Source organism: Schistocerca gregaria, chromosome 3 (genome assembly GCF_023897955.1).
Source record: "Schistocerca gregaria isolate iqSchGreg1 chromosome 3, iqSchGreg1.2, whole genome shotgun sequence".
Taxonomy (NCBI): Eukaryota; Metazoa; Arthropoda; class Insecta; order Orthoptera; family Acrididae; genus Schistocerca; species Schistocerca gregaria.
The window spans coordinates 192,561,320-192,581,520 of NC_064922.1; the positions used below are offsets into that span (position 1 = coordinate 192,561,320).

At 38.8% G+C, this 20,201-nt stretch overlaps 1 protein-coding gene across 10 annotated transcripts in view; it reads right to left on the reverse strand.

Moving 5' to 3' along the window:
• The window catches only part of LOC126356289 (actin-binding LIM protein 1), a 326,791-nt gene that overhangs the window by 28,843 nt on the left and 277,747 nt on the right, over window positions 1-20,201 (reverse strand). For 5 of the 10 annotated variants that reach the window (XM_050007179.1, XM_050007177.1, XM_050007174.1 and 2 more), the window contains 2 exons: window positions 9,436-9,552; window positions 3,186-3,283 (listed from right to left, as the gene is read on the reverse strand). In XM_050007179.1, coding sequence (XP_049863136.1) covers window positions 3,186-3,283; window positions 9,436-9,552 — 215 coding nt within the window. The remainder of the gene's footprint in view (window positions 1-3,185; window positions 3,284-9,435; window positions 9,553-20,201) is intronic. The other 5 variants (XM_050007180.1, XM_050007178.1, XM_050007173.1 and 2 more) reach the window with 1 other exon arrangement.

Below are 20,201 nucleotides of genomic sequence, written 5' to 3' on the forward strand. Positions count from 1 at the left end.
TCAGGCTTGTCCTGGGCACCAGTTATTTAGTGAATTTTTATCTCAATTGTTGTGAACTGCCATGACTCATGCTGGTGGTAATGCAGCAATGATGTGGAAGAGAGTGGTGGGTGCATTGGCAGAGAGCAGTCCAATGTGGGTGAGGGGATATGAATTGAAAGGAGGTGATACAACTGATGGTGTGCAAACTATTGTGTGGAATGCATGGGGACAATAGATTATTGCAGATTAAGGCAAGGCTAATTTTGGGAGTGAAGAATGGATTGTAAGGATAACTCCCATCTGTGCAGTTCAGATAATCTTGTGGTGGAGAGTGAGAGGTGGGGGAAAGGGGAGGGGGGGGGGGGAGGACAGGTTGCCCAGTTTGTGATTGTAGCCACTGAAATCAAGCACATTATGTTCAGTCACATGTTGTGCCACAGGGTAATTCACTTCACTCTTGGCCACAATTTGGCAGTAGCCATTCATCCTGGTGGACTTCTGGTTGGTGATCATACTACTATGAAAAGCTGTGCAATTATTGCAACAGGGGTAGTATATGACATGAGTGCTTTCAGAGGTGGCATGCTCTCTGATGGGGTTGAATAAGACTGTGACAGGACCAGGATATGAAGTGCTGGGTGGGTGAATTGGGTAGATCTTGCAACTGGGTCTTCCTCAAGTGTATGATCCACGTGGCAAGAGGTTGGAATTGGGAGAGGTGTAAGACTGGACTAGGATGTTGTGGAAGTGGGTGGATGGCAGGACACCACTTTAGAAGCATTGGAAAGGGCCTTGGGTAGTGATGTCCCTTATTTCAGGGCACAATGACATATAATCAAAGCCCTGATGAGCAATCTGGTTCAGTTGTTCCAGTCCAGTGTCATATTGGGTGAAAAGGAGCACACCTTTGTAGCTGGTTCGTGGAGATTGTTATAGGACTGAGGGTGTGTGGGGGTATGTCATGGGAAATCTGTTTGTGGACTACATCTGGGGGATACTGCCAGTCTCTGAAGGTGTTTGTGAGACCTGCTGCATACTGAGCAAGGGAATTCTTGTCACTGCAGATACACCATGTTACTGGGTAGCCAGGCTATAGGGAGGGACTTTCGGTTGTGGAAGGGATGGCAGCTGTCAAGTTGTACATACTGTTGGTAGTTGGTGGGTTTAGTGTGGACAGAGCACACAAATGGAACCATCAAAGAGGAAGTGGTCAATGTCCAGGAAGATGGCATGCTGGGTTGATGAGAATACGATGAAGCAAATGGGAGAGAAGGTGTTGAATTTGTGACAGAATGATAGGGTGTCTTGGCCCTGACTCTAGATTCATGAAGATATCTTCAATGAACCTGAATCAGACCAAGGATGTCAGTGTATAGGAAAGTGGCATCAACAGTAACCATTAGTGACCCAGCAGGTGAAGGGATGGGGATTGTGGAGAATCTACGCAGGTAGTGCTTTGTATTTTTGATATGGGAGGCTAGACTTTGGTTAATTGGTTGGAAGTGTTGGTCAATGAGGGCCAAAATTCAGTGGGGACACAATAACCAGCTACAATGGGACATCCAGGATTGTTGGGTTTGTGGATTTTGGGGAGCATGCAGGAGATGGCTATGCAGGGTGTCATTAGGGCGGGGAGGGAATTGGATTCAGGGGGGAGTTTCTGGGAAGGGACTGGACGTTATGATGGACTTCTAGGATGGGTTCATTCTGGCAGAGTTTATAGGTGAAGCAGTCAGACAATTGGCAGAGGCTTTCTGAAAGGCAGTCACTGCAATTCATAAGAACAATGGTGGAACCTTTGTCTGCACAGGTACAGTCATTAGGTGAGGTTCTGTTTTGATCTGGGTATGGGTGTGCTTTCTTCTGATGAAATGCTGATGTTCTTAGGAAGAAAACTCAGTAAGGAGTCAGCAGCAATGAATGAAAATGCATGCCAGACCGGGACTCGAACCCAGGGTCTCATGCTTACTAGGTAGTTGTGTTAACCACTGCATGACCTGGACACATTGTTTATCACAAATGTGTGAACTACATCAGTATGCTCCCTGGCTGACTCACATTCACACCTAGCATCACCTATCTGAAGTCCCTGTCTACAACCTCCATGCTTCCTAATTTTAGATACCTGCTGGAGGTCAAATGTAGGGCTGTAGTATTATTGCCCATCAAGGTGGATCAATTGTATGAATGTCTGTTCCTTAGGACATGTCTGAAAGAACAGATACCACACATTCATATAACCGAACCACATCTTTTGTCAGGGCTTTGATTATCTCTTGTCATGATCTGAAATGAGAGACATCGTACGCAAGAGCCTCCCCAACCATCCTAAAGTGATGTTTTGTTGCCCACGCAACCTCCACAGCATCCTAGTCCATTTCTGTGCCATTCCCAATCCCAAAATCTTGCCATAGGGTTAATCTTGCTGTGGAACTAGTCTACCCTATGAGCAATCTAGCAGTCACCTATGGTGAGGCAATTTATGTCAACAACGAATGGAATCTTCTACCAGAAGTAAAACCATTTTATTGATTAATAATTCACTTCAGCTTGTAACAGCTTTTACATTTTTTTTAAAATCTAAAAATATAATGGCATGAAACCAGTAGTGATCCAGTAATAAAGGACTAGATACAGCTGAAGTGGTTTATTAATATCCAGGATTACTACTCATAGCTGTGGTTGTCGTATCTAGAAGGTTGTCTGCTGGAATAAAATGAATTGCAGCATCTGCAAAGCTGCAACTTGGTTTTGTGAACATGGGGGCTTTATATTACTCTACTGCATTTTCCAGCTAGCAGTAACAGAAGCAAAATGTTTTGGAATCCACTGCGTCAGAGTAGCTAATCACAAATAGTCATTGGGGAACTTGCCACTTAAACCAGCATACATCTAATTTAAGGCCTGCGAATCTTGGTAGTACAAAGTATCTTCTAACTTGTTGTCATTTTCCATCTCAGGTAGTTTCGAAGCCACTGAAATATCATGTGATCTTATCCCTGTTCCCCTCGACCGGCATTATGGGTGACTGGAGCGCTGTCAGTTTCAGGTTTTATAGAAACAATTTGTCCACCCTTCTAGGCAAGGGAAAAAACAACCATCATTCCTTCCAACAAGAGTACACACCAGAATACCTTCACCTGTGCACCTAAAGCTGTGAAGAGAATCACAAATGGAGAAGATGGAAAGGAGAGAGTACTCACAGCATAGCCAGCGGGGCCCCCATTCCGTCCAGCAGCTGGGAGAGTTGATGACTTCAGTCCATAGCCAGGCTTGGGCACAGGACGCAGAGCTGACACCACTATACAGCAAGAAAGAGAATGGCCGAACATCAACAGCAAGCACAACTAAACCATGCAAAATGACAGCACACGTGCTCAAGAGAAAACAATTTTAAGTCTGTTCCTGTGTCTTTATTAATACACATTACACACAAAAAGTTGAAAAAGTGCTATTTGTTCAACAGAGTAATGAAAGACATGCAGAACTAAGATTTTTACACGAGTGCTAATAAGAACATACCCCACACAGAGAAGCTAAGTCACATCTTTTGCTAATAGCATGATAAATGAAAACCTAAAGAAACATGTGATCTCAGACTCTTCGAAGTTGCTACTCAATATCACAGATAACATCATCTCTGCCAATGCTGCTACCCACAGGAAAATTAGAGATAGAACAATTGTAGGAGGGAATAAAGTGATGATAAACTGAATACAATCTGCTATTTTGTTCCTCAATTGCATACGAATCACCTGAAGAGGCAATGTAACATTCAGAGACTAATGTAAACTCTGTATATGGCAGAAGGAATGTATAAACTTCACTTGAGAACTAATCTAATATTTGCAGATGAATTTATGGTACCAGCATTGTACAGTAATAAAAGTAAAAGACATATGAACTAACATAGATTTAAATTGTTAAACAAATATTGTTATATTGTGATGGATCTGGAGAGATATATTGACTTTAACTAACTCTACACACTTTTAGAAATGTTTCCGAAGGCTATCATGAAAATTACAGGAACCTGGCATTTGTTTTATGCTGTAGTGAATGCCTTTGCATAAGGTAGAAAGGGAGACTACTATATGTGTACTTTGTCCTCTTCACAAAACTCTTTCCCATCCTATATTTGCAAGAACTTTAGTGGGGTAGGTGGTGTATTGAAGATGGGAAGGAAAAGACAGAGGAAGAGAGCAATGGAAAAAAAAATACATGAAAGAAGTAAATACATTTTTTCAAGGTTTTCAGAATTTCAGCTTCATAAACTGTGTAGGATAAACCATCAAAGTGAGACACACAAAAGAATGGCTGTCATCAAAAAACATGCACCACCGGTGACAGTGTAATATGTAGGAACTCTTATGATTATCCAAATTAATTAAGAGACAATACAACTGCATTTTCATGAACTACATTTAATCTTTTTTAGACACAAAGAAGGAGATGCACCACACACAATGAAGTTACTACTGTACACTCAGTTACTGTTTTTTTGCCTCTAATGCACAGCTACTGGTATGTTAGGTATTATTAATATCAAGTTTTGCACACTTTTGATAGCACTGCATGTACTTTCTGTTCAAAGTGATAGTAAAAATTTTATTAATAAGTAAACATAACAGCAGCTAACTACGTTACACAAGCAGTAAAACAACAAAACAAGATATGTAAGAATTCCATCTGGCAATATTTACAGAGGAAATGCCATATACTGTTCAGAGTGAAATGAAATTTATGATTATGATTATGGTTCCCCAACTTGAAAGTAAACCAAGAAGAACAGCAAAGCAACTGAAGATAAAGTGTTTTCATGCTACAAACAATGGGAGAGCAGCCAAACTTATTTTTTAGGGACACAACAACAAGTAACACTGCCAAATGCAACAAGATTCACAAATATCTCTACAATCAATACTTCATCATCATCTGCATCATTTGATTTTTTCATCCTCATGATCAAATGAGGAGAATGACTCAAATTACATAGCTGATGAATCTGCTTTCTTCTTTTCCCAGTATGTCTTTCCTTCTCGCTGAAGTTTCTCTATTGTTCTGTCCAGGTTCTACTGGCTCCAGCTCCCTTTGTTTGCCAATTCATTATTTTCGGACAGACCTTCTGAATGCACATCTATCTTGCACAGATCACCTGTCATATCTATTTTATGAAAATCTCTTTCAGTTTCAAGCAACCAATTATTCGTAACATTTTTTGAGCCAATATGACTGAGAACTCTTTTCGCTACTCTATCATCATTATTTCTGATGATGTGATAGTAAAATTTTAGTTCTCTTAATGGTAGTGTCAGATAGTGTCTATACACTTATAAAGTTCCAGACAGTTTCCTTTCATCCAAATTATTCCATGCAAGGAGACAAAATTTTCAGAGACATGACAGAATGGCAGAAAGGAGCTGTATTCGTTGGAATTACTTATGACCTCATTGCATCGGATACACAAACAAATTGGGCAACTTCATTCACAGACTGTTCAAAATATTTACTTGGCTTAATAACAATAGTCATGAAAGGACCAAGCAGACTGGGTCCAGAGATGAGTACCATGCCTTTTCAATCACAACCGATTTCAAACAAAATAGGAATTGCTGGTGTAAGCGAATGCAGGCGCATCTCAACCACTTTCTGAACAAACAATGAGAAGAGAACCACATGCTATGGACATTTGATGACTGGTATCTTGCAACAGGGTGTTGCTCTCAACCTAAATGTCTTCAATGAGCCAAACAATGTAAAAACTGGAAAGTAGTTGACTAGAGATTGTAGTGTGGTATAAAAAGTCCCAATTTGGCTCTTTTCAAATGATGCATAGTTTCGAGTGCTCAGATGGCCCAATGGTGTATAATGCACAATGCAAGGAGGGTGTAGTTCATGCTGGAGATGGTTCTGTGATATTTAGGGGATGCTTTTCGTATCTTGATTTAGGTCCACTCATTTGCATTACTGTGAACAAGAACTAGGATGTTTATTTCATTATTGTCAGTTACCAAGTGTCACCCTTTCTTCTACATCTTCATGATGACTACATGGTGGACACTACCATCTTCCAAAATGACAAAGCTATGTTCACAGAGCTTCATGTATAAATTACGTTTGACCAAAACTCTTGACAACTTGACTGGCTCATAAATCACCCAATTTTAATCCCACAGAAAATGTCTGGAACTGTTTAGAACAATAGGTGAAATATAGTAGTCAACATCCCCACAATTTGGAATCTCTGCAGGATCTAATCATCGATGAATGATGTTAGTTGGATATGGCACACGTGAGAAAACTAGGATTCTCATTGAACTGAGGCCATTACTGAAGTTGGAGGTAGTGTTGCACAGTACTAGTAAGGTGTCTCCTGGGGGTGACTAATTTTATGCCTGGAGTGCTTAGCTGAGGAAGTAGTGGAGAAATGTAGCTATTTTACCATAATAGTATATGAACAGAGAAATGTAACTATTTTACCATAATAGTATATGAACAGAACAAGTGACCGACAAAGCTTTATGCCTTTGTGGCATGGATTAAATGATATTGTTGAGTTATTGTAAGGCATTTTGTGTCTACTCATGACAGCAATCAGTGGGAATTGTTCTGTTGCCATGAGAGATTAAAACCATTGCTTATGCACCCACAACATGCAGGTGTCCCTCCTAAGAGTAATCAGGTGCATTTTCTTTAATGTTTTGGCAGATTTTTGCAATTTCGTTTTTGAAATGTGTAAATGGAGTCTGCCGAAACCAATACTGTTCATCACGTTTTAAGCACCAGTTTGTTTCCCATCACAAACTAAATTATATTTAAAGTGGAATTTACGTGCACATGCACTAGACTGGTCTCAAATTACTCTAGTGCAATATTCATTTTATCAGCATGTATTAACAGGGCGAGGCAGGCGGGCATGCAAGTTGTTGCTGGAGTACCAGTTATTCTTCCTCTTTTACTGTCCCTGTTAATACATATCGGTAAAACGAACATCACAATAGACTAAACCGAGACCGCTCTATCGAATGAGCGCATAAAATTCCACTTTAAAAATCATTTTTTTCACAACAGGAAACAAATCAGTGCTTTCCATGTACACTGGGCATTGCATGAAAGATGTGATGAGCAGTATCCATTTGGGCTGACTCCAGCTACACATTGTAAAAATGAAATTGCAAATATCTGACAAAACATTAGAGAAAATGTGCCTAACGAGTCTTAGAAGAGACACCCAGTAAGATTTAACAGTATTCTGTTTCTCAAACAAGAATCATCATGCATTGCTTTGAAGTTCCAGTACATCTGAAATTAATTTAAATTTGCCACAAGTATGGAAAGGAAATGATACACTTATATATGTCCACACTCACACAAAGCATTGCAAAACTCAAATGTAAAAATACTTTTAGTAATCACATATTAGCTAGAATTATCACGTATAAAGCCACAATTGCTGCCTTTCTGTAAGGCAGCAAGAAGAGTCTACTAGCTTCCATAAATGCATTCATAGTTCACCCTATTTCCCTGGTGAAAAAAACTCCCTCTTTACGCGATCTATTTTCTAGTTTGTTTTCTCTGTTGCATTCCTTTTAAGTTTCTTTACTATTTTTCCAATTTATTCCATTTTTTCAGCTTTTCTATGAGAATAGCTTTCTCCCACTTTTACATTTCATTGTTATTCCAATAGCAATATTACTACCACATGATGTACATACCAGTTATTAGCCACTAATGTCTTTCAGACTGGTTTTAAATCATGTACAGGTAAGTTTTCATTTGCAATATATTGAAAGCTTCACTGAAGACAAGTTCATGCCATTTAAGAACAACATGAAATAAAGACGATTACAACATAACAGCTGGTATGCACATTCTCCAGTAAAACAAGCCATTTAACTCAATACATGTGTCTGTGCCAAAATTTCCTTTTCTGTATTTTCTCTGAACTGTATTAACTGCTTTGCCTGTTGTGCTACACCTCTGTCCCATTCCTCTAAGAAATGTTTTTCTCTCATCTAGTAGTGGTTTAACCTTTTCTCCATTTTCATTAGTCTGAAGACACCACCAGGTAATACCATAGTTAATGCCTGTGTATACATCATTATCCTTGAATTAATATTTTGAGGCTAGTTATCTTTCATTCTGAATTTGTAAAGTTGGCCATATAATATTTGAGTATTACGTTTTTCCATGGTTGTTCAGGCTGCTATGCACTTTCGTCAAATACATCTGATTAAGCTTCAAATGGAAACAGTGCTGAACCATGGGTAGACAAGTACGGCCAGTAGCCACCTCAGCTCAATTAGAAGACAGATTTCACAATAAGAACAACAACATAACATCTACTAATAAGCTTCAAGAGTAATAAACAGCAAGCTAAAGAAATAAACTGTAAACCTAAAAGTCAGCCATGCAAGAGAAACTGTACACTGTTTAAATTCACTGCACATATGGCAGAAAAAGAATGGCTTTACCTCCAAGACGCGTTTCTCCAGGATGTGCTTTTCTAAAGAAATCTATGGATATGCATGCCATCTGGCGAACTGAATGCAAGATTAGTTCAATTTAATAAAACCATACAAAAACTATTGCTCTGGATTCTTGATATCAATTATTTTAAAACAGCCATGCAATTCATTTCAAAATATTAAATAAACATCACAAGCATGAGTACAATCCCTTATGTTATTGACAGCTATGCATATTTGAAAAACAAGAGCTAACTTGACAATTTTCATGAAACTGATACAGTACTGTGTACAACAATGAACTTTAAATGTAATAAATAATTCACATTGAAAGGTTCCTATAAATGCACATGTAATTTTATTTGAATTGTTGCTGCTGTCCTTTTATATAGCTGGGACTTATCCACAGATTACCAACATATTACTTCTCTTATTTAGATAATTAAATTAAATTAATGCAGCTTTACACCATGTTTCCTCTTAAACCTTATAAGAGAAATTTTCTTACTTTCCACTTAAACTTATTTCTGTGCTTTTCTCAAACACATCCATTTTTCTCTCTCCATACATTTCTGCTGTTACTTCATCTATCTCCTCCTTCCCCATTCTCATCAATGTCACTTGTTATTCTTTGACAAACTCCATGCCCTTTCTTTCTTGCTTACAATTTTCTACATCATAAAAGAATTCAAATATCTACAGTGCAACTTAGTTGGAATACATCAATAGAGGATTAGATTTTGAAGGCTGAGAAAGTCTTTAAAACTGTATCCATTCAACAAGTCATCCCCCACCCCTTTGCTGAATAAATGGAAACTACTGCACCATCAAATTGCACTGCATCCCAAAAGTAATAATTCAAGAAACATGTTGATTTCTGTGAAGTGGACAACATTTGCCAAATTTTTGTATAAAAAATCTGTTAGAATTAATAAAACATGAAACATTTTCATATGAGCAACCAAAGTTCAATGCATGCACTTACCATTGTAACTGGGAATAGTGCCTACTGATCTCCCCACAGATGACCGATAGCTGGAACTGCGGTCCATATATTCGTCTTCTTCCCATGGTCTAGGATGGTCCACATTTCTTGATGGAGCTTCAAAGAATGACAAGGGAAAAGATGGCTCAATTAACTGGATCATGTGGCACCTTAATGTGACAAAAGGACTTATTTCCTTTATTTAAATAAGGAACACACACACATCTTTTACATAATCACTTCCTTCACTGTTCTTTCAAAATTAATCCTACTGAACTTGTTATGTCCTTCGATCTTCATTAGTTTTTTAACTAAATCTTTTAACTTTCACACCCCTCAAAAACACAACGAGCTCCCCATTAATAAGAAAGGAGACTGAGTGACTAACATCATTTTGATGATGCTGTCACTAGAGATGGAGCACATGATCTGATAGTGCCAAGATGGGGAGAGAGAGATTGTTTATAGCCTTTACAAACAAACTGTCTCGGCATTCTATTTGATCAGTTTACACAGAACACAGAAAATCTCAATTGGATGGCCAGATGAGGATTTGAAACCAATCCTTTCCAAGTGAAGATTCAGTGCATTACTTTGCTAAGTAGCACACAGGTGGAACACCACTTTTCTTCATAAAGCTTTGATTAAAAGTAGTAACACACTGTATGTCACATTAAAGTAAAAGCTGAGATTTGTATTTACAGCTGAATCAGCTTCTATACATTATTTCTTTTCATTTTACCTCAAACTGTCACTTTTTTGGGATTGTTTTCAGTTCAGGCTCAGCTCCCAAGCCTCTAAATGGGCAGAGGATGCAAAAATATATTAATCAATTATCTTAAACCTCTCTACATGCTTTACTTTGATGAAAGTTCTATTATTAGAGGTTAGATCTCCCTTGATAAAAACTTTCTTCCTCACAATGTTTTAATATTATTCTCACAATGTGCTAACATTTCTACTGTTCCTCCCAGGCTTGTACTTTTGTGACAAGATACTACTCTTCTCAGTCAGTTTCTATTGCTCTCTCACACTGAAGACCATCTTTTGTTGTCAGTCTGGTGCTATTCCGCAAATTACAAATTAGCAGATGTATTGTTAAATGAAACCGAGTCCGTCTTTTTTAAAATTTGGTAGTGCATCCTTAGCTAATATTAGGTAGTTTTAGTGCTCAACATAGCTAGGGGCTCAGACAAAGAAAACAGTGTTTACGAAATGATAGTGGATATTGTTGATGAAGATAACTCAATCATTTTAAATGACAGCTCCCCAACAAGGAAAACTGCAACAAACCAATGACTGAGTGCTGCAGACGTACGTTTAGTGTCAACAAGTTTTATGTTAAACTCCATACAGGAGGTAGTTGCAGAAGCCCTTGGATCTGATCTACTACTCAGATTTCTCAGATGTGACACATGGGCAATACATGGTGTCATATGGGCAGGCTACAAGTGGAACATTCAGAAAGCAGACTGGAACAAGTACACTACTATGCTTTTAGAAAGAGCAAACATTTTCAGAATGTAGAGAGACACAATTTCACTGCCTCTTTTGAAGCATCATGAATGGTACCTATCCCACATAATAAAACTTTGTTCCAAAAACTACGACACAGTATGGGGAGATGAGGAATGCAATAATGCATTGCTGGAACAAAGGAAAGCACGAAAACTGTACAGAAAGCACATTTCAGCACAAAATTACATAAACGGCAATAGACTGCATTCAAAAGTAAAGTGACTATTCAAAAATAATAAGAAACTGCATGGATCAGCTTCCGTAACAACCTTACTAAGACATACGCACTTCAACCATCTGGAGCAAAAAATGAAGTGTGTACATAGAACATGGGACAACACAAGTGCAATAGTGCTTCTGACCAAATAAGTGGATTACTTTATGAAACATTTGCCATCAGACTCTGTTGAACTATATACTGATGAACAAGGAGACAATTTCCTAAAAAAAATACTTTAATGTTGTGGAACTCAACAGAGCCCTGTTATTTGGGAGAAACAATGCTTCTGGGACTAACAATACACAACAACACAAGCTCTCTGCCTAAATGCAGAAAGGGAGGAATTACTTTTGTAATATTTTTTATAACACTTGGCACAAAAGAACTGATATCCACAAATGGGAGACATCGCGAACAGTGTCATTAGGAAAATACGGTAAAGAACCTAATGAAGCAACATCATGTAGGGCAATAATGCTCCTACACTGTTTACAAGTAGTGCAGGAAAGGAAGTTGGAACATAGGCGTGAATGGTAGTATGAGACCACAACCTATTCCCCTAATCAAATTTTGGTTTTCAGATAAGAAATGGTCATGAATGAAACACTGATAAAATTAGTAAGTGACATCTAAACATGTCTCACCTGCAATAGATACCTTTTACTGACATAAACAATGTGTGTAATAATGTCAACTTATCAAATACTGGATGTGGAGGCAGAATATTCCTGGTAGCTTTGTGAGTGAACTCATCCCCTTCCTTTCTCACTGGTAACTGGTAATAAATGTAAATGGCTATATGAGGCCTAGAATGACAAGCACAGGGCTACCCCAAGGATCAATTATCTCTCTGCCGCTTTTCAATATATTGTACAGGACTGCTAGCTAGTCTGGGAATATTTAGGATTTTTATTCAGAAAAATTTATTTCAAAGTCTGTTTTCTACGTGTTTCAAACACTGCTGCAGTGTCAGTTTATACAGAGTGTACTTGCCTGAGAATCACAGAGCTAGTAGCATCACACCACATTTTCTGTTTGTTGCTAAAATTAGCAATTAGCAACCACCCCCTACCCCCCCCCCATCTTACCCAGCACCCTGCTAAATTAACTAGAATAGACACACCACCGATTAGGTAATGTGGTTGGTGAGTCACATGTGTCATTTTGGAGAGAGTCTGATGGGAGAGTGTAGATGCATCTCCCTCGTTTCCAGTCAGGGCTGATGTGCTCTTGTGATCCAGACTTCAGCCACAGTGAACTGCTAACGCCATACAATACTAGCCCTGCTTGCAGGAACTGGCCACTGGCTTGCGACACTCCTGCAGACCCACCAAGCATCTGAACGTGCTGTCTATGGCCACTGTGGAATTCCAGTGTTACCCATCTACTACTAACATGGCTGGGCTTGCTGCCCATCTGTCGCATTGCAATGCTGGGCATTGTAGTCAACACAGTTCACACGCAAATGGCATGCAAATTACACAGTCACCTGCAGATATTGTCTCATCAATGACCATATGGCTAGCCTCACACTCAAGCTGCATGCCCACAGGCCGAGCTGCTACCACCTAGTTGCATATGACAGCATCGTGCCTTTCTAACCTGGGCATCACAATCTTCTGCCACCTGTGGCCGTGCAGCCCATTTACCACTCATATGTCTGCAGAGCCCACTTGGTCAGCACAGGGGCTCTGGCTCGCTTCAATGCTGGGGACATCTATTCTTTGCTGCCATGCAGTCAGCAGCCACAGCTGGGTCAACACTGTATCCACGCAGATGCCGCAAGCCAATGACCCACTTCACCTATGGACATCAATTGTGCCAGACCACACAGTGACTTGATAAGTACCCTTGAACTTTTGATTGCTGAGAGCAAATATGGACTCTCCAACCAGTAAATTATGGTTTTAAATGGACAATGTTCAGGGGTTACTGGCTACATTCATTATATGCAACACTGTCATTAAATAGAGGTTCATTCTTCCTTGTTAAGAATCCTAATTTTATAGGTAGAACACTTATCTGGTACACTGCATTAGGCAGAATGTTTTGTTTCTTAGTAAGAGGAACAACTGGAAAGATACTGCATGCAAACAGCCTTAGTTATCTGCATGTTTTCTAAGTGTCACTTTTTTTAAGTTAATTTTTGCTATTTACTGCTCATGCTATAAACATGTTGAGACGGTTAAGATGTAGAATACAAAGGAAAAATACGGAAGCTGTTTTCTGTGGACAGCATTATCTGTACATGCATGTCCAATAAATTTTACCTCTTAAGATGTGTATTGGGCAGAGTTTTGACCTACAACAAGTGTACCTACAAAAAGTACATCTACATGTACTGCTGTTGGCATCCATAGCACAGCAAGATACACATTAACAAGAAGTTACTGTTGCTGCTGTTGTGGGTAAGTTAAGCCCTATGCAGAAGTACATTTTAACTTATCTCACACAGCCAGTTTTGAGGATGATCGAGGCAGTGTTAATGTCTGTTCTATCGCATATGTAGGCTACACGTATCTGAACCATCTCATGACCTGAATGAAGATAACTGCCCACTCTGTATTCTGAATCTTCTAAAATAAACAAATAAATAAATAAATAATAAAAAACCGGATGACTAAAGTGATCCTGAGTTTTACATTGAATTTAGTGACTCAGAAAGTGAAAAAGAAGAAAGTGATGTTACTTCATTAGAGACAGAAAGTGATGGCATTTCGTCAGTTGAGTGACAAGTGCTTGCCAATGGTATGAGATAAATACATTCACTGAGCTCCAGCCAGCTCCTCCAAGATTTATATTCACAGGAAAGCATTGTAAAGTACATGATTAGACTTCACAGTGACACAAACTAAAAAAGACCTCAAGTTTCAGGATACTTATTCGAATTCCAGAGCACAAGTAAACTCGGGGTTTTATTACTGGTGATCTACAAAAATTTTAAACTCATTATTTTGAGCTTTAAAAGATGTCTTTATTGCTTTCAGGATGTCAAGTGTGAAAGGTGACAGTCACGTTCCACATGATTAAGAACCGGAAAAATTTGCATTACAGTTAGAAATAATCTGTCTTTTCCCACATTTTGATATTCTTATAAACATGCCACATGTGTGCCTGTGCTGTGTTGAGCCACATTTTGAACATATCATTGCAATATTCTGCAAAACAATTACTAACAAAGAGATAGAGGGGCTGGCCAGTACTTACCTCAGCTCAGTACAGCCGATAGAAACACAAAAAACAACCGAAAATTTAAGTTCCTAGCTTTCGGAATAAATGTTCCTTCATCAGGGAGGAGAGAGGGGAAAGAAAGGGAAGAAAGGAAAGTGGATTTAGTTACTCACAACCCAGGTTATGAAGCAACAGGGAAAGGAAAACAGGGAAGTAAGCAAGGATGGAGGCATGGTTGTCTTCCCTCAGACAACCATGCCTCCATCCTTGCTTACTTCCCTGTTTTCCTTTCCCTGTTGCTTCATAACCTGGGTTGTGAGTAACTAAATCCACTTTCCTTTCTTCCCTTTCTTTCCCCTCTCTCCTCCCTGATGAAGGAACATTTATTCCAAAAGCTAGGAACTTAAATTTTCGGTTGTTTTTTGTGTTTCTATCGGCTGTACTTAGCTGAGGTAAGTACTGGCCAGCCCCTCTATCTCTTTGTTAGTAATTGTTTCACATCTTTATATGAGATTTTCCATTAATTAGTTAGATCACCTATATGGTCCACATTCTTCATTGTTTTGTCCCTTTTGTTAGCAATATTCTGCAAATTCTTTTATATTCTTTGCCACTCTGCTTATGATTTATGTTGTCCATTCAGTACACCAGAGATACCATAAATTTAGTTTTTTTTGTGTTCACTTGCATTTTATTTTCCTTTTTGTGGAGTGTGTTATCACTTGAGGAATACAAACACAACAGTACAATACCACATATCCTTCTCTAGTAAAGTTATCAGATTTGTTACACATCAATGTGTGATATTTGCTACTGGGAGAACCAAAAGAGACACTCCACATGAGATCACTTAGAAGTTATGAATCAATATAACTAGAGGTTTGTATGCATGTTTCTTCTTGTCTTTTGTACTAGCCTGTGAACATTTCTCAAATACTGCTAAGTTATGAGCCACAATTAATTGAGGATAGCTTATTAATATTCATTACATTAGAGTGACATGAACTTTATCACCCAAGATTTACACTTTCGTCAGTATGTTATGTGATGGCACTACACGGAAAGTGGTGTTATAAAAAAATCATTCATATACCTCTGATGTATTACTACGATGATACATTATCGTATAGTTTGTAGAAATACGAGGGTTGGAACTTAAATAGTGGCAACTATTTCTTCACAACTGATAAAAAAGAGTTACACGTTTGCATCTATTACTGTCCTTCAAAGTAGTCATCAGCATTGTGTAGAACCCACTGCCAGCAATGTGGAAGGCATAGTATACCGTTACCAGAGCCTGTTCTGTTGATGGTGCAAATGGGACGGTCTAAAGTTATGGTGATTCTTATGTAGGACTGTGATGGTGTTATGCTAACGCATTACGCTCCTCCATGGCAGGCTGTCAATGCACAGTATTACCGTTCGGTTTCGGAGCATCACCTGCGACCAGCTTTGTGAAAGAAGCAGTGACAATGTCTGCGCAACCCACCCATCATTTTGCACGACAATGCACGGGCACATACAGCACAAGCTGTGGTTGCTCTGTTCGGTCAATCTGACTGCAAAGTACTGCACCATTCATCCATACTCTCTGGACGTAAGTCCCTGTGGCTTTGATTTGATTCCGAAGATGAAGGAAACACTTTGTGGCATTCACTTCAGAACTGTTCCAGAGATTTGACAGGTAGCAGACCACTCCATTTGCACCATCAAAGGAATAGGCTCTGCTAACGGTACACTACACCTTCCACATCACTGGCAATGGGTTCTACATAACATTGGTGACTACTCCGAAGGACAGTAACAGGTGTAAACATGTAACTCTTTTGTATCGGTTGTGAATAAATAGTTGCCACTATTGAAGTTCCAAACCTCGTACTATTCTCTTTATGTTTTATGAGTATTTAGTGGCCTTTGCATTTATTTTGTCTAGGAACACATTATTTCAAGTTTTTCACGTTGCTCTTAGATGTAAGTTTAATATTTTGTAGGAACCTAATGTTTAGATTTTATGGATAAGATGTTTATTTCTGCTTTACTCCTTCTGCAGTAAATTGGGACTAGTTCACACATTTTTCAGTCTTACAGTTTTTTCACACTACTGAGGTGGTGAGACCACCATAGCTTGTTCTGCAGATACCTGTGGGCGGTATTTTTTTTTTAGTCCTCCCCCATCTATTTCTTACCCTCCTGCTGTCTCACTGAATCTATCCTGCATTTCTTCTCCTGACAAAGAAGGGCAGTACTTTCTAAACCCTTCCAGCAGTGATCACTTTTTTCTCTCTCCTCTTACATCCAATGTTATTGAAGCATCACACCTCTCTTGTTGCAGGTACAACTAGCACATACATGAGCATATATTCAGTGAGTGACACCATTCCTGGTTGCCTGCAGAAGAGAGGTCAAACTATGCCTAAGACTACATGTGTATATGGCAAAGAATGACTTTGATGTATCACCTAGCAAGTATTCGATTCTGCTATTCCTCTCACGGAGATGTATAAGGTTGGGCCATACAAATTACCAGTCAAGACAGTAGTCAAATTAAAGCTGCTTCTTGATACTTTGTAAGTACGCTGTCTCAGGATAGTGTGTGTGTGTGTGTGTGTGTGTGTGTGTGTGTGTGTCATCTTTAAGTGTCTGGCAGCTCAGTTTCTTTAGTATCTCTGTGAGATGTGGTTCTCAGTCAAATGCTTTTTACAAATCAATAAATACTGCATCTACCTACCGTCTTGATCCACTGCTTTCACAATATCAAGCGTGAAAGGTGCCAGTTGAATTCCACATGATAAGGACCAGAAAAATTCAAATTTTGTGATAAATGCGAGATAGATGCGAATTCTGCCTCAAAATTCAAAAGTGTGAAGTTACCTAACAGACACTTTTGCATAGCAAATAGTAAACAGAGGAAGTATTTTATCACATATAGTTTGCAATACCTTTATTTTTGGCTTATTAATATCGAAAACGTAACCAAATTTCAGTTACTGGTATTGAACATCACCTGGAAAAGCTCAATTTGGAAAGATAATGTGTGTCAGAACCTGCTTGCAAAATAATAAGTGCACAAATGCAATGTATCAATTTGCTCGATGCTTTGGTGCCATGCCAATTGTGGGTGGTTGAGTGATTTGTTTAAGATAAATGTCGCATAATGCATCATGCAATGTAATATTCAGCTGTGGGACCTAGCATTTTATAACAAATAAATGCATATGTATTTTTCATAGCTTAAGTTCTACAGTTGGTATAACGTAGACATTTAACATGGCAAATTAGGTGGCAGGTATTTCAAAATGTGGTTGCACTGAATACTGTTAAAAGGTTGGGGGTGAACTACGTTGTTAACAATATTCTGCCAACCTTCACAATAGCCATTCCTGAATGCTTTGTGTTATGCATTGCTCATTGTTTTCTTTTCTTATTTTGAAATGAATGAAGCAACTAATCTTGGTCCATCACAAATTTCAATTATGACCCTTAAAACACCAGAAGAGATTGGTGATCCCTGTGACAATGCGTCAGTTATGCTTTTGCATAACATAGGTGTAGGCTGCTACCCTGCAAGAGGGAGGCACCACTCCTTTCCCCTTGGGTAGTCAAAATTCTAGTCTGTTTATGATTGCAGCCTAAATGCCTTGTCAGTTCTAATGGTTGCTTTGTCAAGCACAGGTCCACCTATGAATGCTCACGGAAGGCTGAAATTAATATTCCGCAGATTTTGTAGGCATTAAATTGGGCAGGAAAAGACAAAGAATGTTGAGGAACACCTTAAATCACAAACACATTCAGTTCACTGGTAGGAAAATGCCACTGCTCTTCAACAGAACAATGATATACTGAAATCTTAAATACAACCATACGAAGAAAATAAAGGCTACTTCAGAAAAAAATAAAAAATAAAACAACATGTTGAAGTTTGTCAAAAACAAACATTTCAGCCAAAATGTTCCCCATCAGCACTTTTTTTTTAACAGTCAATTTCAAAGACCATGCCTTCACTCATGTAGCATGACAATCTTTATATTTGTTCATCTAATCATTCATAAACATAAAAACAGATGCCAATTTCACAAAAAATCTAAGTGAATTTTGCAATAAAGATGCAAGATGAACCTTGCACGTAACGTTTTTGGAATCCATGCTGGTTAGTAAGGAGATCATGCTGTTTGAAATACCTCATTATGTTCGATCAGACAGTACTTTTGTGGATCATGTATTCCACCTTTCTTGCAGACAGGTGTGACCTGTGCTTTCTTTGACTACTGCCACAATATTTTATTCTACAACAGGTTATAGTTCAGAGAGCTGCTAACTTAGCCACAAATCCAGTAGAGAATCTGATACAGATTCCATCAGACTCTGGTGCTTTGTTCAATTTTAGTCATTTTGGCTGTTTCTCAACACCATTGATAACAATATTTGTATCATTCAACTTTAAGGTGTTGTGAGAATTAAATTAGGGCTCTACAATTGGATTTTAATTTGTAAACAAACATTTGAAAATGGAAATCAGTGTTTTTGCTTTTGGTTTGCTGCCCTCAAGTTCATCCTTGTCTTGTCTATGAACGTCAAGACACTAACTTTGTAACATTAACAGCCTTCACATACTACCAAATTCCTTTTTGTTTTGCAACAGACCCTTCAATAACACTCCGCTATGGGGTGGCTGCTGAAGGCTTTATGCAAACTCCTCTTCACAGTCAAATGTCTTTCATCAGCATCTTCCTATATCCAAGACTTGTGATTTGTAACAATATTATGGAAAGGAAAGTTGCTGGTCAATATACAGCAGAGATGCTGAATCACACATAGGTACAATAAAAAGACTGTCACAAATAAAGCTTTCGGGCAGTAAGACCTTCATCAGAAATAGACGACACATACACACTAATTCAAACATGACTCACGCACGCGACTGCTGTCTCAAGCAACCAAAGCCACAGTGGTTGAAGTGTGGCTTCAGCTGCCTGGGACTGCAGTCGTGTGTGTGTGTGTGTGTGTGTGTGTGTGTGTGTGTGTGTGTGTGTGTGAGAGAGAGAGAGAGATCTATTTTTGATTAAGGCCTTACTGACCAAAAGCTTTTTTTATGACAGTTTTTTTGTTGTATCTATCTGTGCCTCAACACCTCCGCTATGTGGTGAGTAGCCACTTTCCTTTTTATAATTTTGGGCTTGTGATTTGTTTTAATCTGTCTGTTACACAGTAGTCTCAGTTAATTTACAGTGACTGTATACCACTGAGTGTCCCTCCAATCATGAACTGTTATACTAAGTACACATCTATCAAGTGCATGGTCAAATATTTTTCTGAACCACAGCTCTTTACCAAGCTCCACTGCAGGGATAAATAAATATACAGGGTGTTTCAGCACAGTGATTCCAGATTTTCAGGAGAGAGAGAGATTGCACCTAGACAATGGTAAAAAACATATCAATGAATGGTCAGAAATGCTTTCGGGGCACAGCAGTGACAACACAAAACACAATAAAGGAACGACAGTGAGAAAACATGCTACTGGACAATGCACACATACCTGCTGTGATGTGTTCTGTTACATGGTTTCAGCAGGATGGGTGCCCCATCACATCAGAGCCTTAATGTGCATTGAAACATGAATGCAACATATTGTCAACAATGGATCGGCCTGGTACATTGTCCAATGACATCCTCACTTACCTCAAATACTTCCTCTGAGACTATGACAAGACAATGGCATATGAAAGTTGTCTTCCATGCATGGACACTGCCAATATATGGTTAACTTTACCTCCAAGTTGCTAAAAATGTTGTGCACCATACCACCAATAGCTAAAAAGACAGCTACCAGGATGTCTCCCTATGGCATCAGCTTCTC